Source organism: Ictidomys tridecemlineatus, chromosome 5 (assembly GCF_052094955.1).
Source record: "Ictidomys tridecemlineatus isolate mIctTri1 chromosome 5, mIctTri1.hap1, whole genome shotgun sequence".
Lineage (NCBI taxonomy): Eukaryota > Metazoa > Chordata > Mammalia > Rodentia > Sciuridae > Ictidomys > Ictidomys tridecemlineatus.
In genome coordinates this window covers 102,472,093-102,493,933 of record NC_135481.1, presented here as the reverse complement: position 1 = coordinate 102,493,933, position 21,841 = coordinate 102,472,093, and the positions used below count along the sequence as shown (strand labels likewise).

Below are 21,841 nucleotides of genomic sequence, written 5' to 3'. Positions count from 1 at the left end.
CAAGGAAAAGAAGCTTGTGATTACAAGAATGAAGAAGATTCTGGGAGTGATGATAAAAGGTTGAGAGTTTTTAAGGCCATTTGGACCTAATCTTTTTTTTTTTTAATTTTCTTCTCATAAGTATTGATTTCTTTTCTTTTCAAGATCTTCTTAAAGCAAATTTCCTTGTTTTTAAAAGAGAGTAGAACTCATTCTGTCTTATAGATATGTGTTAGATTTTGGTCATTTTATTTTCTTGAAAATTTTTTCTATTTCATTTCTTTGAAATTATTGTATCATTATTTATCATTTGTTCCTAACTATATTAGAAAAGAATCACATGGATTGTTGATAGAGTGAAATAAATCATTACTACTACATAATATTTCCATTTTATTATTATGTTGCCCAAAGTATGTCAAAAACTGTGAAGGACATGAATGAGACTTTGCTCTACTTGCAAGCCAGCAACTTAGTCTGTCACATTTTCATGGCTGCTGGCAAAAGGTAGAAGACAAGGGCACAGCGGCCAGCATGAACTTAACCTTCCCATTGGTTGCCTTCCACTCCAAGTCCTCAAGAATCGTAGGAAGTGGCTCAGCTAGGTGTTGCACACACAGTGAAATTCAATGAAGTTTATGAAACCCCCATTCTTTTATGGGGGTTTATATGTGTTCTCATTCTCACTTTCTATGGGGGCTCCATACAAAGGATAGGGAAAGACACTATCTCCATCTTCCAAGGCTATTTGCTCTACAGATATTCTTTAAAAGCCAGCCTTGGACAAAAGCTATCAAGACATGCAGCAGGTTCATGAAGAAGTACTTCCCAACAAAATATTATATTATCACTTTTTGTAATATGCCTAAATTCTTGTTTAAAATTTTATTCTTATTTTCCTATCCCTTTATTTGCCTCTAACTTATTCATCGAATGACTAAAATGTGAAAAAAATGGAACATTCATTGGACCTGAATAGTAAATGATGATGGCTAATTTTTAAAAAATATTTTATTGGTCATTGACGGGCATTTATTTATTTATATGTGGTGCTCACACATGTTAGGCAAGCTCTCCACCAGCAAGCCACAACCTCAGCCCGTAGGCTAACTTTCCTAACATACTAAGAATTAAACAACATTATGATCCAGTTTCTGGGAACAAACTGCCACTCTGTATTCCCATGCTTTGTTTGTTTGTTGTTGTTACAAATGAATCTTCAGTGGTTTCCATAATGTGCCAATTGTAACTAACTTCTTCAAGTGATACTACAGTTAGTATGATCCAGTTTTGCTTATCAACAGATGGCTTAGTTACATCTCCAAACACTTCCTTTAAAGCATTGAGTTTTCTTTAACCTTTAGTAGAGTAAGAACACATACAAAGCAGTGCTCTGCATGATTGAGCGGTGTAGCTCAGGTACCCACCTATATCTACACCTTCTTAGAAACAACATAGAACAGTATGTTGCACCTTTGGTGTCCAGCTGCATTCTGGGACCAAGGAAACAAGATAAGTACTCTGAATTTGGTCTGATTAGCACTTTTCAAGACAAGGTAGGGAGCATGAGTCCTCAAAGAAAAAATGGAAGACCATTCTCATTTAATTTGATCTTAGTGTTGCAACTTCTTTCATTTATGGTGAATTCCAGAATTCCTCACATACCCACATTCATTGGGAAGCATAATTCTCAAATCGAACATTAATTATCTGATCTTTTACATCAGCAGTTTTTTTATAAATGTTGTTGCAATGTATATAGTTACTAGATGACTGAGAAGCAATTGTAGCACCAAATTCAATAAATATTATTGAGTAAACCAAAGGTTACGTTAAGTTTAGATGAGATCATGGGTATATAACCCAATGATGGGTTTGATTTCCAGTTCCACATAAGATGGGAAAGATACTAGAGAGATGATTTCTTTCCCACACTTGTGTGAGGATACAGCAAGAAGGTGGCTGTCTATAAGCCAGAAGGTAGGCCCTCACCAGACATGGAATCTGCTGGAACCTTGCTCTTAGACTTCCCAGTTTCTTACAGTGAGAAATAAATATTTATTTTTTTGTCACTCAATCTATAAAATCTTTGTTATAGCAATGTTTTGTTAAAGAACTCTTCTGCTTGAGAGTTCTCAAGTTAATTAAAAAAAAACAACTAATGAGAAATAATATACCATATGCACATGTGTTTATTTATCTATTCATGTCTATTTCCCTAAAAAATTCATTTTCATTCAAGAACCCAAACAATATCCTTAAACTAAATCTGGTCAGCTTTAGCAGAATGACATCTGGTGGTATAGATCTGATATGCACATAGTAGGTGCTTAATAAGTGCTTGTTGAGTAAAGGAACGATGATGTCCTATCCAGTGTCTGTGTAATGAGTTTCTGTGAAATCCTCTGTAGTTTCCAGAGCACTGCATATTTACTAGAGTTTTCATTGCATACTTTAAATGTTTAGAGTCATGTGGTTTTGACTACTTCTAGTTTTAATGCATCTAGTAAAGGCTGCAGAACTTGTTCATTTTAGTTGAATATGTTAAAATGCAGTGCGGGTGAGGGGGCCTAAGTTCAATATTTCAAATTGTTTTGGCAAGACAAGCTCTTTTGCATGCCAACCACCAGGCCACAAAGCTTCATTGTTGTCCAGCTGAATGAATGCATGGCTTTCATTTGAAGGGAGGAAAATACTTTCTAGAAATTGAAGTTCCAGGAAAACAATTGGTTGCAGCAAATGTCAGATGAAGTTGCCCACCAAATAACACTGTCAGCTGTATTATGCCCACTAATCCAATAGCAAGCCACTTTCTTGTTGTTTTTCATAATCCATCTTTCTTAGTGAATGGTTGAAAATTCAATACCTGGCTCTCCAGAACCCTGTCTGTTCAGCCTTTGGGACCTAGCTTAACAGAGCATCTCAAACATACTAATAGTTCACTTTCATATTAGCCATTTAGATGAGAAACCTGCCAAAATGTATCACTTCAATAACAAATTATTGGTACTTTGAGCCAAGTATGGTCTGGTAGTAAGGATTCCTTTAATGATAGTTCAGTTGAATTTCTGATCATTTAAAAATATATCTGATAGGCTATGCTTCTGTCTGCCTTGACAGCAATGACAGGAGAATGCTTTATACAAAATCCAAAAATCTGTTATATAAATATTGTTTTATATATATTATATTGTCACTTTATATAATATGCTTAAATCCTTGTTAAAAATTTTATTCTTATCTTCCTATCCCTTTATTTGTCTCTAACTTATTCATCCAATGACTAAAATGTGAAAAGAATAGAAGTATTCAAAAAAGGATTAATTATGAAAGCAAACTTTAAAAACATATAGGCAGGGTTGATCTCAGTTATTTTCTTAATTAAGTCTCAAAGTCACAATGATAAAAATAAAATACCTTGCCTGATTTCTATTTAGATCTGCTCTGCCTGTCACCAGAAACTCATCCATATAGGGGGATTAACTGTTCACATGCTCTTTCAACATCCAAGTCCAGTGTGTGGAGTAATGGAAAATGATTAATTTGTTTTGTCATTCTCTTTGAGAACACAGAACACCTCTTAAAAAGAAAATAACCCTTTATTTTGAAAACAGAGATTAATTACCCTCACCTCACCAAAGTTCTTTTAAGTAAATTAGCCTGGACCTTACCTCAGCCAGAACAATTATCTTTCCTTATCAGTGTTCTGCATCAGAACCCTTTGCTCCATGTTAAATATGGACAAGACAAATGTGATTCCTACTTTTGCATGTGTTGGGGCCCTGGGGACAAGAACTTTTCAGTTTTTAGGAAAATGATGAGTATTTCTCAGTACCTGGCCTGTGCTGGGTGTCCCCACAATTGTCCAGAATGACTAACCTATACTCCTCCACAGGAAGCAGGTTTTAATTCAAATCATGCACTTCCTGCACCACCTCATTAGGTCTGCCAAAGACCTTGTTCTCATGTTCCCTCTTCAGCTCAATCTAGGTTGTTTAATTCAACTATATTGTCCCTTCATTTTTCTTCCAGCTCTTTTTTATTATTATTCTCTTAGATTTTAAATCTATTTAGAAATATTTTCTGTCTCAAGTTTTAGAATTCTATATTTTAAAAAATAATTTAGCTGTGTTTTTTCGCCAATATCTAAGTTCTAAATGTATCTTTATTTATCTTCGTGTTGAGATAGCTAAAATTTATCATGTGCAATATGCCCAGCACTAAAAATATAGAGGAATGTATAGTCCTGCCTTTAAGGAATTTGTAGTCTATTGGAGACAAGTAAACACACAGTTATGAAATTATTTCACACAGGATGGGGGATATACCTCTGCACAGGAACCATTGAAATGGACACCTAATTCAGTTTTGGGAAAAAGTTCACAAAATAATAACTAGTATTATTGTTGTAGTAATAACTAGTATTTATTGTCTGCTTGCTACTGCCAAGATTTGCTCTAAGTATTTTGTATGTGTTAATGTATTTGATCCTTACAACATCTCTACACAACCGGTATTATTATCGTATCTATTTATAAATGAGGAAACAGCCCGGGTGCAGAGGGATCATTGGGAACATCCCTAAGGACACATAGCCAGTAAGTGACTAAGCCAGTATTTAAACTCAGGCTGACCAGCTCAGGAACCCATGCTTTTAAATTCCATGTTAGAGGAGGTAGCAGCCAAGCCAAATCTTGCAGAAGGAGAATCAGAAGCTAATTTAAGCTGTGTATAGAGAACATTCCAGACCATGGACCTTGCATTCAAAGTCATGACAAAACCTTTCAGGAGAGAAGCAAAAGTATGGAATAATATTTATGGCAATAGAACCAGAAGCTAATTGGCAGTATTTAGATAAGGGGGAAATTGTGAAATCAGTTTTTTGTGTTGTTGCTAAGTCAGTTAAAAAGTGGAAAAAATGAAAAGCAAATCCTTTGCCTACTTTTGGAAGCATCTTTTCTAAAAATATAAAATGACAAATATTTGGAGTTGGTAATTTGATGGGGCAAACACCCAAGAAGACAAAGATGTCTTTTTTCCTGTTTTTCTTACATAGTTATTAGTTTTCCTTCTGCCATAGAAGAGTGAAGATTTTTCCACCCCACAGGTGTTCTTGGGTAAATAACTCCAAGAATCCCATAGTCAGATTTCTCCTTATTTTCCTTCTTCTTTATAATACTTTTTTTTACATTTTTTACAACATTTTAAGCTTAAAAAATCTGACCTCTGCGTAATATAGAAAGAACTTAAAGCTACAGTGGATTAAGGTTAGAGTCAAAAGGCTATTAGAAATGTTCAGATCCTAATTTCCCATTTTCCAAATTTGGAAACTGAGACCAAGGCATTAAATAATTTGCCCAAGTTCATACAACTGTTTATGTCAAAACTGAGATGTAACTTTGTATCTCCTTGTTTCTGATCACTGTTCCTTTTTACTTTTATCTTGCTGCCTGCCCTTAAACAGAAGACTACCATAAGTAAATACCAGAATATCATGTGGACATTTAGGACATTTCAGAAATTTGTAGTCAGAAAGCATGTTCTTGGGTTGTAAGAATATTTGGAGTGAATCAGTAGTATTTGGTACGGTGCCCTTGGCCTTCTGGAGATTCAGTTTGTTATCCCAGTCCATGTTTCATAGAGCTGTACCCCTGTGGCCTCTTGAGAAGAGGCTCAGAATTTCCGCTGTTTAATAATTCCCCAGCCTGAGAATGAGATGTCCGTCTTGTCTCTCCTCAGTACTCCTGAAGTCCATAAATTCAAAAGCAAAGATTGGGGTGTAGCTCAGCAGTAGAACACTTGCCTTGGATGTCCAAGGCCCTGTGCTCAATCCCTAGAAAGGAAGGACAGAAAGAAACATGTAATAGTTATACAAAAAAAAATAAAAATCAAATTCCAAACTCTAGAAATTCTTCTCATGACTTGAGGTAAAGGACTAGCAATCTGTACTTAAAATAATATCTAGACTGTTCCTTGTAAGAGTAAATGAGAACGTGTCACTCCTCTATTTGAAATCCTTAGAAGACCTTGCAGCTAACTCAGATTAAATACAAAAACTTGCTGGTGGCCTCAAAGGTTTTCTAAGATGGTGCTCCAGGCCTTGTGCCTCACCGTGTAGTACCCTCACTGAGCTCCATCATGCCAGCCACAACACCAGGTTCTTGGCCATTATTCCTGCAGTGTTCCATGTCTGGCTCTCTCCTCAAGGCCTTTGCCTTTAGTTTTGTTGTTGCTCTTCTTGTTCGTCCCAAATGCATTCCCCCAGGGATTCTCACAGCTCAGTTCTATACTTCATTCTGCTCGAAACCATCTCATCAAAGAGGCTGTCAGGAGCAAACATTATATCTAAAATAACCATCCTAGCACTCCCCCACCACTTTCCCCTGCTTTTTAAATTCTTCAGAGCATTATGTTAATCTCTTGTGAATCTTTTTATTCCCCAATAAAATGTAAGCTCCATGAGGAGATTGTTGTCTTTTTTATTCACCCTCAGAACAATGTCTGATCTATAGTAGGTATAACAACCTTTACTTCATTGAATAATATTTATTCATTTAAGAAGCATTGATTGACTATCTCTTCTGTAACAGACGCAGGGTGAAGTGCTGGAAAATAATCCCTACCTTCCTTATGCTTCTAACCCAGCACTGAGACAAATATTCATCAAACGTTGCACCAATGTACTAGTCCCCTGACAAGTGATACTAAAGTAAGCTTCATGAAGCAATGGAGAACTCCTTCAATAGAATCGATGAAGGCAGGGGAGCAATTGAATGATAACAAAAGTTAACCAGTCCCCTCAGGAGCTATGCTTTTTTTAATATGTAAAGTTTACATTTAAAAAAAAATGATGCACCAGCATTAGTGATATGCAAACCACCCAAAATATGAGCTGAACTGAAGGGTGAACAGGGAGATGGACAGACAGACTAATATATGATAACATATGTAATATGTTGTATATAATATAACATTATGAGTAGCACTGATGTGGCAGATATATAGGGTGATGTCTAAATTTCCTTCAGGTTTCCTGTATGCTTGAAAATGCTCATATTGTTGGGGGGAATGTTAAGCAGTTAAGGAAACTGGAGGGGACATTCTCCACTGAAGGCACAGTATATACAAAAGAAATTTATATGCCATTGCACTTCTTTTATACTTTAGATGATGTCTATAGAATGGTAAATGCATTTCTAAATATTGGATATAGTTTTAATGAAGTTTATCTTGTTTCTGTTTTGTACTCTCTTGACTAGTTTTTATTAGCTATAATTTTAGATAGTCACTGAGCTCTTCTTTTCTATTTGAAAGTTACTAGAGTAGACCTCAGAGATTCAGCAGTTTTTTAAATACCTGCTATTTGGAAAGTATTTTAAAATTCTCCATGCATTTTCAAATTCACTCTCTTACTTAATAATCAGTTACCCTGTGGATGTAGTCCATCACTATTTACTCTCATTTTGCAAATAAAATATTGAAGCTTAGAAGGACAATGTAAAGTGATATTCCCCTAACCACAAAATGCAAGTAAGTAACATTACTGGAACTTGAATATCTACAGATTGGAGCTGCTGATTTCCAGTTACCTCATCAATGTTCCTCATCAGACAACTGGAAAGTCATGTCTCAGCCCAGTGCATCCAGAAGCATAGTTTCTTTATCTGCCGCCTAACCAGAATCTCTAACCTCAGTCTTGTTCAAGAAGCCCTTTGGACTATTTACCCATCATGAACACACAAAATTGTATTTATTTTGTTATGATTTTTTGCAAATGATCTCTAATTTTTTCCTCCTGTGAGTACATTTTAGTGCCAATTTTAAAGAATAAAATGATTTCCATTAAACAAATTATAGACTTGAAGACCCTTGTAAAACATTTGTGAGCACCTAGTATTTTGCTCAGCACAGAGAACAGTAACCTAGTTTCCCTTTATTCTTGTGTGAGCAAAACAAAACTTCCAAATCAGTCATTTGCAGAGATTACTATATCTTTTTAAGATAATAGTAAGATATCAGATTGAGCATAATTCGTAATTTGATTATGTCTAGAAATAAGAAAACAATTATTTTGAATAGCAGATTCCATATTTTAAATGTCTCTCTTTAAAAAAAAAAATGTTGTTGTGAATGAAAGTTGAAATGTACCTCAAAAGCCTGCTGGGCCCAACTTTCCCAAGGAAGATGTGCTACTTGTCTCAAGTTTTAAAACTTTTTAAAGAAGAGCTATCACTTTGGGCTGGGATATCGTTATATGAAAATAAATATAATTTGTTGTTGGCAAAAAATTCTTCTAGATTTTTAATCCAAGGATAGACACTGGTGTCATGTTGCCAGGTTAACTGGAATTTTTACCTGATAAGCCTGATGTACCCTTTCACCCCAAGACACACTTCTGTATGGATAACTGATATTTAAACCTCTCTTATAGCATGCAGTCTATACATAGGGACCTCTTCTGGTAGTTCAAGAAACCAACACAACTTTCTTCACTGGGACTCTAGAAAGACGTGTGAACAAAATGGGACTTTGTGGACCAATTCTCTGATACTCTTTGGTTTGGTTCCAGTGAGTGTCTTATAACAGATTGGATGAAAACAGGGCCCTTTAAAGCCAATACAGTGGTACTGGATCAAGTCACCACAAGTGAAAGTCATACAGTCTGTCCTCTTTATGATCTCAGCCTTCCTTTCCTTGAAATGTATTTTTTCAGATCCTTTCACCACCTTTCAGCCATTTGTCAGGGAGGTTTTGCAGTAAATAGAATTGCATTTTTTTTAGTCCAAGTAAACTGTCATACCCTTGTTTGTTTTAACGTGTGCATTGTGCAAAAAATACACACTTATTTTTAAAATAAAAATATAGATGACATCTCCTTTATTTATCACCTAAACCTCAAAACACATATGATTTCAATAGCAGTATAAGAAACTGGTATTTGTGATCTATGAATCTGAAAATAAACAGATGTGTATTTTTCCAGAGAGAAGTATGTATGCTAAAACATGCTTCTGGTTCAATCTGTTCCTTAAATTTTCTCTGTAAGAGACAGGAATCAAAGCAATGAATTCCCCTCTTAAGTTCCTTACATTGTCATACTATATTATTCAATTTCCTTCTAGCTGAAACAAAGGAACATTTAAGGGAGAATGTTTTGTTGTAGACCAATACAGACTGCTTAACTCCATAGGAGTTTTAAGTGCATTGAAATTTGAAATAGTAAAATCGGCAGCTTATTTGCTCTTGTCAAGAAGCATATGAACACATCTGTGGATGCAAAAGCCACAGAGTCAAACAGACAAGATTTCTACATTTCACTGTTGCTTCTACCATTTGATCTTGCCTTTAGTCTAGAAAAAAAAAAAATAAACGGCAAACTTTTGCTTCTGGGTTTTTAGTAAAGAGGTCAAAATGCTTGGGTTTATTAGAACATGCTAACTCTGCCTTTGTCTTTATTAGCCAGGGTGGAGGAACTTTTTACAGTCTGTGCTAGTGCTATATTTTATGAAAACAAGAAAAGGAGATGTTAGTATCATAAAGCTCTTCTTACACTTAGCTTCCTGTGATCATCAGAAAGACTACCCAGACCTCATTTATGTATGTGTGTAAGTTTGGATACAGGGTCCTGAGCACATATTCCTAAGCACTGGTGAGATCAAATTCTTAATAGTTTCATCTTAAAACGCCCCCTACAGAAATCAGCCCATCAATGGATTATCTTCAAAGTCTTACTGCTGACAGTTGATATATAGTAAAAAAGGGACAGGAATTTATTTTATTTTATTAAGTCTTCAGTGTTGGGTCTGGGAGTTGTAGCTCAGTGGTAGCATGCTTGCCTAGCATGTGTAATGCATTGGGTTTGATTCTCAGCACCACATACAAATAAATAAAACAAAGGTCCATCACAACTAAAAAATATTTTTTAAAAAGTCTTTGGTATTACTGCTTCCAGTTTCTATCTACTCCTTTTTTGATTTGTCATGGTTTGTCTAATTATATAATAAGAACCTTGCCACTTCACCATTCAGACAGCTTGAATTTGCATCTCAGTTTTACCACAATGTGACTGAAGAGTTATTTACCCCCGGTTCTCAATCACCTCATCTGTATAATAGTGATGATAGTAATATATACCTCACATAATGGTGTGAGGATTAAGAAATAGATTAAAAATATAATTCCATTTCGAATTACATTTTTGTGGTTTGGTTTTTTTTTTTTATGCTGCTAAACAGGATTAGGGTTAATGGATCCTTAGCTTTGCCAGTGTTTCCATGCCATGAAAGTTGCTCTTCAAGCTTCTGAGATAAACCAGAAACACACAAAGCAATGGTTCTTTATGAAACAGAGTCTTCACTGTGAATTTTTCTTTGTTCTCAGATTTGGTATGACATTGAGTACCTTCTGATGTTTTCAAAGCAGAAACATGTTTTAGACCATTTTGGTCGGCATTTAATTTATTCTAGAAAAATGAATTAAGATAATTAAATTCAGAGGAGGGAAGTTCTGGGGAGTGATGTTGGCCAAATTATATTGTCACATATGTTCATGTACAAATATATAACAACAAATCCCATCATTATGTAACAACTATAATACATCAATAAAAAATGTGGAAAAAATTAAATAGAAATTAAGCACTCTGTCATTGGTTGGTGCCATTACTGAAATATACTTGAAAAATTTTTCCCTTAAGTGTAACAGAAGGGACTTGTCTATGCTCTTTAAAGTATTAGGCAGAAAAAATTAGCCAACTTAAAAAATTTTTAAAAATTTTCTACAAGAGATGTTTTCCCTAGGAATATTCATGATATTCATGGAGTCTTTGAAATCCAACACGTTCCTTATTTTAGAATGTGTACCTATGGATCTTGTTCCTATAGCTGTGTTAGTTTTGGGAAAAAGTAAACTTAAAGTGACATGTAATGTGATGAGATTCTAATCACAGAACTCCAGCCAATATCACATTAAACAACCACAACAAAAAAGAGTGGAAGTATGCATATTCTTAAGTATTTATGCCAAAGTGGTGATTTTATGTTTCTGTGTACAGAGAGAGAGAGAGTAAAAATACTCCCCAAATTCACTTACTCATCAAATGTATTGTGAGAGCTGAGATGCCCCAGACCTGGACTCATTATCTTCATTACTTCATGTCTTATTGTTATAGATGCCTTAGAAATGTCAGCCTGTGTGTGTGTGTGAAATTCATTTAGAATAAATGCAGTTCACTTTATTTATTTGTATAATTTGTACATCTTTTACATATGCATTTTTCTCCCTCCCCCAGTAATTCAAAAGTTCCTGAAGAATAGGAAATGTGTCATCATTCAATGATACCTAAAATACACATTTGTTGTCAGTTGATTGACTAGAATGAAGTCTGGGGACCAGATAGTATTTTTGATATTGAGGAAGATATTTAGAACATATAAATGGAATATAAAATAAGCCACAACTGAAATAAATGATGAGAAAGTATAAAGGTCAATTAACGGAGACGTTAGGGGAGTATAGGAAAGGGGAGTATGAAAATCACTTAAGAAAGAAGGAACCAAGGAGTTTCAAGGTTCACTCACAGAAATGTAGCCATTTGAATATACATCCAAAAATATAATAAAATGGGAAGACAGAATGTGAACATGTGCAAGCCAAAATGATTTGATGTAGTCACTTTAATGGAAAATTTTGAGCAATACATTTGCATAACATGCTGGGTTTTATAGTGGGGAAAGAGTCATTTGCTTATCTTGAAAACAAAATAAGTTTAGTACTTTACCCAGGTTCAGAGGATCACTTCTGAATGAGAAAAATTATGAAATGAAAAAAGGAAATAAAGTTTTAATACTACAAGTCTATTAGAGTATGTGCTTATGAAGATGATTTTAGTCAATGCACAAAGTTTTGCTTTAAAAACAGCAGGGCATTGCTTTGTACTTAATTGTTCAAGGGCCAATATAATTCTTTCAAATATTTTGTTACTTAAATAAGCGTAGCATATATGGTAGCTAAAACTACCTGCTCTCCTAAATCTGCGTGTTGCGGACTATATTAAGAAATGTCATTTTGATGAATCTTTCCTACACATGAAAAAATTAAATGAAGTCATTTAAAATGCATAGTAGTTTAAGTGAGTACATGCAGCAGAAAGACTAGCAATGATATAAATGTTAAGCAGGAGGAACAAAATACTAAATCCTATAAGTAGACCTTGAAAAAGAAGACTTTTTGAACTTCAAGAAACAGCACCTACAATTTTCTATTCAAAATTGCAAAGGGTATTTGTGGCCTTTTTTAAATTTGTAAGTGACAAAGTAGCTATACCTCCAAGTTACAGAACACTGAGAGTGGTAAAGTATCTCAGAACTGAAAAGGTAGAACCCAAGTACCTGTAAAGGGGATGACAATGGAAAGCAAACATCATTCTGCAGAATTCCAGAAAGGCTTTTGAATTAAAGTAACCGGTACAATTTCTGCAGAAAGAGGAGGTGGAAATGGGCACATTGAAAGTTTCTATGACAAAGAGACCTTTTTTTTTTTAAAGAGAGAGAATTTTAATATTTATTTTTTAGTTTTCAGCGGACACAACATCTTTGTTTGTATATGGTACTGAGGATCGAACCCGGGCTGCACGCATGCCAGGCGAGCGCGCTACCTCTTGAGCCACATCCCCACCCCAACAAAGAGACCTTTAACTTCCTATCTCCATCCCTGCCTGTACCAAAACCCTGTGGGATGCAGGTGGTATATGCTCAGAAGAAATTGAGCCTCTGGATTGGAGATGGCAGGCAAAGAATAGCATCTCTCTGGAGAGAGATAGGGGATTTCAAATAGGAAGGTTAAAGAAAAAAATCTGAATTCCTCTTGAGAAAAACAATCTTACATACTCATAAATTAGATCCCATCCACCTATTAAAAGTTTACCACCAAATTAGCCTACACTTTGTTTAATACTAGTCTAGATGAAATTAAATTATTTATGATAATGTTGTACTATGTTTTGGTAAGTAAAAAACTCTGAAATTATCCTACAGTTTAACAAACTAGACGTTGTCTCATTACCATGAGTCCAGTATGGCATGCAGCTTTCCTCTGTGTCATTTGGAGCATGCAGAATCTTGATGTCCTCATGGCAGAAGGTGGGATGACAGAGGGAGCCACAGATTCTTAGTTGTCTCAGTCCAGAAGTGATACATTCAAAGTCCTTCATCTAGAACCATTCACCAGGGAGATGTCAGAGAACATGAAACTTTGGGTGGCTGCTGACTTCTCTAGAACTCTGCAGAGTTATGTCCTTGATCTTGCAGGACACTCACTTTCTTCTCATTGATCAGACATGGGCCTTATTGTTAATTTCATTGAAAAATTACAATTTGTTTTAAATTCAAAAGCTAACACTTGATGTCTAATATGTTCTGAACGGAGTAAGAATACAGAGATACATGCATGTTATACCATCTTAGTCTCAAGGTTATTCCATCACTTACCCTCTTATTTCACATTGGCTTTGAAATTATTTCCAAATCATTCCCTCTTAATGCTTATATTGATGGACATAACAGGACCAGCTAATCAAAGATTGTATAATAAGTTCCTGATTTATAATCAGCAGGATCTTGTGACCCTGTTGAAAATATTCAATTTCAGATATTTCTCCTGTCTTTTTGAGAACTGCTTTCCATTTCCTTCTTAACCAAAATAATTGTTGAGAACTCTTCTTCTTCATAATGATAATACTTGAGGATCTCTAATATGCTTTATAGATAAGTAAGTGCAAATTCATCTATTTCTTAGTATTACCTTGTGGTTTATTTCTGATGCTCACTGAAGCAGGTTTGTAAATTAATAAGAATATGAAATGCTCTATAGAAAGTTTAATAGCCTATCAGTTGAAAGCAATTATCCAGAAAGAGTTTTTATATCGGAGTCAGATTTGCAAGTGCATCTCATATACTTTTTGAAAGGAAATAACTCTTTTGATTTAAAAAGATGTATTTATCTTGGAAATACAATATTATTAGATCTGTTTTTATTTGACCCTCTAAATCTGTAGTTTGGTCTGCTCATACCAGTGGTACATCTCATTTTTAGTGTTTATATTATGAGAGTATTAATCAATTTTTTATAATGTTTGGTTTCTTTATGTTTTTGCTTTCAGAGTACCCGAGTGGCTTTGGACCATCTGGAGTCTGTGCCCGAGAAACTGAGCCTTCTAGAAGGTTTCAAAGACTTCAGAGTGAGAAAGAGTTGGCTTGTCTTTTTCAGTATATTTATCTGAGTGAGAGCACTTGACATCTTCCTGATGTGCAAAGAAAATTGTAGAAGGGAAGAAGGACCAAAAAATGTTGGGGACTTCTGACAATCTATCTTATCATTTTACTGGCATTTATAATATCTGGACTGAAAAAAAATGAAATTATGTGTTAACAGAACATAGGAAAATAGAGACTTTATCCTCCTACTGGAAGTTCACTTGTCTCCCAAAAGCTAAACAAGAATTTAGAAAAACCTGATAATTAAAGAGAGTTACACATTACATTGACAATTGGGAACTTTTTAATTTATGAATTATCTTCTTTTTTACAGATAATAGGGCACTATTTGTCCAGAGATATAATAGTTCACAGGTTATCCCTGTGATAAATGAATTTAAATTCACATAGAGTTTTAGATTCCATATCCCATGCTATTTACCAATAGAACTACTAGTATTTCACATCAAGCCAATTAGTGACATGTGAGGGTTTATACACTGTGATTTTTGTTAAGTTCCTCACAGAGGAGAAATGCAAAGCAAGTTTCACTGTTACCTAGTTATATCAGAAGAGGACCTATCTGGAGAAGATCTTCCCGTATCCTCTTAAGGATGCACATGTAATGTACATTTTTGGTGATTTGTAATTTATTTGAGAGGGTTGAAATGATTTACAGAACATCAATAAATGGCCACAGTTAACAATGTGGAGGGTTTCCCTTGGGAGACCACACAGCATCTAATTTCACGTTTGCCTTAAAAAATAACTTTTTAAGTATAGCTTATATTTAGTTCTGTTTAAACCTATTACTTGAGAATACAGTGGGTAGGAAGAGCATCCAGATCATGCCATATTGATTTACTGGAAGAAGTGATATGATGTGGTTCTCAAAATCTATACCATCTTAAAATTACCTTACAATAGCTTTGTGTGTGTGTGTGTGTGTGTGTGTGTGTGTGTGTGTGTGTGTGAATTCAGTAACTAAATATTTTTGAGATCAATCCTAGCTTGACTGGACACATCCTAAAATCTAGACTATTACAAATAGGATAAAACTGTTTATAGTATATTTTATTGAGGTTTTTGATTCATTCTTGAAATATGCTTACATATTATCAATATTATTAAAGTTTTGATTCTTTCTTGAGATATGCTTGTATATTCACTGTCAAAGAATCCTGAAATCACTATTTAAGACCATGTAATTTCTTTTTATCTTTATTCAGTCCATAGCAGGGAATATGTTATACCCATATCTTTTCTCCCTTTTTTTCTGTGCTAACAGAAGTCATCTAAGTGAATAAAGGATTGGGCAAGAGAGAGTATTGGAAACAAGTGGTACTTTTCACTGAGAAACAGATGCCTGACTTATACCAATAAAAACATACAGAATTTAACCTCCAGTAACAGTTCACTAGTTCCCCAGTGATCTTCTTTGAACTGAATGTTCCTAAGTACAATTCAAAAGTTGTGTTCACCACTGTTACTGAAAGGCTTATTATTATTAATTTTTATGCTAAGGGCTAGTAATTATCTACACATCTAGCTTATGTATACACAAACTCATAAAAATGCCTTTATAGTAAAATTTCTAGGGAGGATATTTTTCAAAGTTCAGAATTGTACTTTTTGATACATTGAAAGTGAAGTCTCCACCTTCAAAAGGGAAAGGAGTATTATGCACACATATGGCCAGTGTGCATAACAGCACAGACTGTTTGGCAAACAGTGGCTAAATATGATACATTTTCTTCTAATCTTCAGAGACAACCTGTATGGGCATTATTTCCTTATTTTACAGATGGGGAAACTGAAGCTTGCAGTATATAAACTAGTCAGAAGTGAGATCTAATTTTGTTTTTTGCCTTGCTGCCTCTTAACCTAAAACCCTTTCTGTCTGTCCTCTAAAGCCATCTATATGGGTAAATTAAGTCCATTTACTAAATCAATTTCATGAGAACAACTTGACATCACCTTAAGTTAAAAATACATAAAGCCTTTAGATTATTAGAGATGGATTGTATTTTTCAAATCCCTGAAACTTTCTAAAACTCAATGAGCTGTGAATGGAGAGTACAAAGACCGAAATTATTGTCCTAGTTCATTTCCCTGTTACTTGAATTTTGATGCTTATGAAGACTGAGATATCTTTAAATTTAAAAAATCTGTGTAATATAATATTTAAAAGATAATGTTGTTTATGGAGAAGTGAAATAAAAGGGCTTCAATTTTAAAGGCAGTATCTTTTAAACAAGGAGAATATTTTGATACCATGTATAATTTTGAAGTATGATATATAACCTCCAAAAGTGGTGTGGTAACTCTGTCTATCTTTGGGCAGCTAATTGTCACTAACGCTTTTTCCTTTCATCTAATGAATGCCAGTCATTTCTAACGGACATACTAACTAGTTTCTGAAAGAATGTAAATAAACAGTGTGGTATGGTAGTGTCCACACTATCTATTTTCTTTCTTTTTTTTCTTGGTGGTGTCTTTTTCCTTTATGTGCTCTCAAAATGCCTGTGATTATTTCTTATCTACATATTGATATTTTCTTATTCTAATTTCAAACACTGATTTTTCTTTCACTGACCAATTTAGATCTTTTATTGTTTTTTTCTTTTCAGAATTCCCGCAGTTTATGTGAGAGAACTGATGGGAGATACCCTAAATTCAGAATTCACAGAGATCCTTTTCAGCGACGACAAGAAGATACCAAGTACAGAATGAAAACCCTCAAAGTAATGTTCTTTATGTATATTCTCAGTCTTTAAACACTATTCCTGTTCAAGCTTACGACCTCTTAAACAGTCCTCATAGTGTTTGTGGAAGGTCATTTTTGAAAGAAAAGATTTTCTTTGATGCATGGAATAGATTTTCAGTTCAATGGGATTAGAGAAGAAAAAAAATCCAAAAATTGTGCCTACAACATTTTGACTGGGAACTAAGCTTTTAGTCTATGACGTTGTTACTCAGTAAGTTATTTTTATGGGAATTGATGCTGCTGAAGAAATCATGAGGCAGGAAACCCCTAGTCACTTGGTTGGTCAAAGTCTTACTATGGTTTACCTCCTCTGTGTGTAAGTCCAGCTTCTTTCAGCCCTCAAATCCCCCATAGATCAACTAATATGTAGTCTTTTGTAAGCAATAATCTTCACATTTCCACTCTTTCTTCTCCCGGGTGCATCAACTTAATGCTAATATTTCTGCTTATGATTTGTAAACATGGAATCAACACATAGCAGACTGAGAGGATTTGCCATATTGGCAAAAACATATCATTCCCTAGGCCTGCCTAATACCCATCTGGGACAGATGGATAAACCCATGTGGCCTTGAAAACTTCTTAGCCTAGAGCCAAGTCTCTCAACTTCAGCATTATGACATTTTGGGCCAGATAAGTTTTTGTTGTAGATACTGTCATATGCATCATATGATATTTAGCAACATCCCTAGAGTCTCCTCACTAGATGCCAGTAACATTCCCTATCCTAAGTTGTGACATCCCATAATGCATCCAGACATTGCTGAATGTCCCCTGGAGGGCAAAATTTCCGTGTATCAAGAATACTGACTTAGAGTCAATGTATATTCTAATGTGCACTCCAAGCCAATTACCACCCCCCCTAAAAAAATAGTAAAAGCTCTATGGCTTTCTTTATATTGTTACAAGTTTTAATAGTTATGAATATTCAGTATGCTGTATATATTCACTTACTATAGCCAAATACAATTATTTCTAAGAAACTTACTCCCTCCTCTGAATATAATTGGATAGAATGTTCAGTGCTCATTTCCATAAATTCTCTTTAGCATGCTTAAAATGAGCACTATGCTTCCTCCATCCTAAACAAAAATTAACACAATTATGCCACATTATTGATATTTCTACTATGAAGAGAACTTTGTTATGACTTTCTTATAACTTTCTTATGACTTTGTTCCTTTTTATCTTTGGTTTCATAGATTAGTATTATTAGTATTATTAACTAGAGCAGTGACCTTGTTCTCTCTTATGGCAATTTTTTAAGTTCCCTAGATCATCTTCCATCATTCCCAGCAGGTTCCATATGCTCAAGCATTTCTCCTTAAACAGGAATACAACATTTAGGCAACAAGAAGTAAGGATAATTACTAATTATTAAGCATGTATTAGAACAAATTACATGAAATCACCTCTTGTAGGTGTTTCATAGCTTGTGTTCATTATTATATTTTATCCTCCCAGCAACCCTATCAGGTTGGGGACGTTATTTTTTTCTCTTTGCTGTTGAAGAAAGCAAGGCTGCAGAGTAATTAAATGGTCAATCAGTATTAAGACCTAACTCTACCTGGTTTCTGTAATCTACATCTTTGAATACTATGCTAATATAATACAAATTTAGATTACAAAGTTTTCTAGAAGTGACCAAGTGTAAGACCAAATTTTAATATGTAAAAGTTTTCTCCAAAAATACATTAACACAATACAAACCCATGAGTTCATCAGAGGTCTGAATTCAAATAGAACATTTGAAATATTATTTTCCAATACACTAGGTTTGGTGTCAGGTGAATCAGTGTTATCTAGTGGCACCTAAAATTGCTATAAATCAATGCAATTTCCGTAATAGCATATGGCAAAGCTATGAATGTTTAACATGTTCAGCAAGTAATCTCATTGTAGTTCTGTTTAAAATTACATTTGCAGCTAAAGATAAAATCAGGCCTGGTTTGTAAGAGAGGCCAACACTTGGCAAAATGAGAAGCAAGTTTGAAAGTTTGCAAAAGGTGATACAAGTATACATTAGAATCAGAAAGCATAGTTTTTGATGGTGTTATGCCACATTAATACTACTTATACATTTTAAAACTCATTTCTAGCTCAGTGACGAGTACATAGACTATCACTAAACATAGCAGATGCCTGCCCTGAAATAGTGTGGTAATCCAACACAAAACTCCTTGGAATATCACATATTTTGTAGTCTCTGCAGAGGAAACGTGAGAACCTATTTTTGCCAGTGGTAGACATGAGTGGTCATTTGCTTATATGTTTTTTTATGAAATCAATTACTTAAAGAGACTGAGAAGGAAATCAGCTTCAAAAGAAGCATGTGTTTAGGTACAGTGTGAGAAATCATTTCTTGGCTTTGTGGATAATCAGTAATCTGGTAAATCATCAACGTGCTGAAGAAAATGCTACAAATAAGAAATTGGAACTCTTTCTACCAAGAGAAAAGATGTCCCATTTACTACAACATCAGTTTTATAAGACAGTATTTCAGCAAGTTATTAAATTTTCTCACAATTTTGTTAGAACAGAGTTCAAAGAAAAGGCACATTATAAGAACTGGAGTTGAGAGATTCTGCTGAGAACTGCACATGGTTTCAGGAAATAAGTTAGTAAAGAATTCTTTTTAACTCAATAAACATACTGTAGCTTTGATATTGCAAAACACTGTACTAACTATTGGGAGTGGAGATGGGGTATAGGCATATGAAGATGGAAAAAGTGTGATCTTGAAAGATGGAGAATAATTATTTAATCTTCTTAATTCTAGCAGATAAATCTTGCATTATTGTTCTAGACCAGAAGTTAGCAAACTGCCCATGGGGTTAAATCTTGCCTACCAACTACTTTTGTAAATAAAGGTCTAATAAAATACAACCCACCCACTTATTCGCATGTTTTCTATGACTGCTTGTATACTACTTAATTGTAGAATTAAGTAGTTGCAACAGAAATTATATGGCCCACAAAGCCTGAAGTATTTATCTGACCATCTGTAGAGAAATTTACCAATATGTGGTCTAGAGAAAGGAAATTGGCAATCTTCTTTTATATATTATATGAAATATTTCCTTTTCCTTTTTTATCAAATACTGTCCAAGCCCTTATAAAAGCATAAAAGTATCCATCCATTCAATATGTATTTGTTGAGCACCATCTATATGCCTGAAACATTCATGGCATAAATCAGTGAGCCCTTTTGGAGTTCCTGTTCCAATCAGAGGATATTCATGTTTGTTGTTATTTTCTGAATATTTATTGGGTTTCTACTAATACACAATGCACTGTGCTAGGGACTCAAGAGAATGGCATAAGAAAAATCACTGCCAACCCTTAGCAGTTTAAAACCTTCACACAAACAATCGAAGTACAAAAGAGAAAAGGATAAATGTAATAAAGGTGACCCCAATAAACCTCTTTCATGGTTCAGAGAAAAGAAAGATGCTCACAAGGCTTTTGAAAAGAGATTTATAATGACAAAGTGCAGAGAAGTGTTTTATTCACATCTGAATTTGCAAAAGGTCCTTTGTTAGCATTTCAGTTGTAGAAGTCTGCCCATATTGCTGTTGACAGACAAATAATTGTTGGAATAGCAGAACTGTGTTGGCAGCTGGCTTCTTTCATGTTGTTGCTGTTTTTTAAAAAGCACTGAAACATCCAGCATGACCACACAACCATTGGAGAGGACTGGCAAGTGGGCAAGTCAAGTTCTCTTTCAACCCAAGGCTGGAGCTGATCTAATTCACCAAGAATGAGATCACCAGAACACAAATGATCAGATTTCTAGAAACCTGTTGAGATTTTGAGCAGTGTACAAGAAACACAATTATAAGGGCATATTATAAAAATACAATAATATTATGTTGTATTAAGATGGCCAAACTAATTGAACAAAGCCTGATCTAAAAACTTATATTTAGAATTCAGTTCAAAGCTGAATCTAACACATTTTCACTGCCTCTCTGTAGACTACAGAAGCATTCATGGCCTCTTTTCCATCCGGCCTAATTGAGTTTCTGTAGGACATACAAGCTCCCTTGCCGTCCCAGCTGTTTCAAATAGAACAAAATGTCCCAAAGTCAGCCAGTAACACAGCATTGCTAATCTGAATTCACAGAGGAGCATGAGTTTGTCCAAGAAATCTCTATTTGTTACCTTTACCAGTACTAAATATATGGTTTTAATTAACATTGGAATTTTTTAGTAAAATCACAGAAAGCATTTTTTTTTCCTATTTTCCTTCCTTCTATAAGGAAAATCATGGTTTTTAACTTCTAGTTGAAGAGTTAGTATGCAGCTACTTTTAAAAAAATTTTTAATTTGTTTTAATTATACATGACAGTAGAATCCATTTATGTACTTTGATATATTATACATAGATGGGATATAATTTCTCGTTTTTCTGTGTGTACATGTTGCAGAATCATATTGGTCATGCAGTCACATATATACATACAGTGATAATGTCTGTTTCATTCTACTATTTCTTCTGTCCCCACATTCCCTCCATTTCCCTCCCATCATTCCCTCTACCTAATCTAAGGACACTATTCTTCCCTAGTGCCCCCCACCTTATTGTGAAATAGTATCCACATATTAGAGAAAACACTCGGCCCTTGGTTTTGTGGGATTGTCTTATTTCACTTAGCATAATATTCTCCAACTCCAACTATTTACTGGCAAATGCCATAATTTTAGTCGTCTTTTTAGCTGAGTAATATTCCATTGAGTATATATACCACATTTTCTTTTTCCATTCATCTGTTGAGGGACACCTAGGTTGATTCCATAGTCTAGCTCTTGTGAATTGAGCTGCTATAAATATTGATGTGGC

The 21,841-nt window shown here is 34.6% G+C and overlaps 1 protein-coding gene across 4 annotated transcripts in view; it reads left to right on the top strand.

The window, feature by feature from the left end:
- Cep128 (centrosomal protein 128) overlaps positions 1–21,841 on the top strand; it is a 407,740-nt gene that overhangs the window by 365,717 nt on the left and 20,182 nt on the right. For all 4 annotated transcript variants that reach the window (XM_040274764.2, XM_078050644.1, XM_040274765.2 and 1 more), the window contains 2 exons: positions 14,138–14,215; positions 16,862–16,975. In XM_040274764.2, the coding sequence (XP_040130698.2) occupies positions 14,138–14,215; positions 16,862–16,975 (192 nt within the window). The remainder of the gene's footprint in view (positions 1–14,137; positions 14,216–16,861; positions 16,976–21,841) is intronic.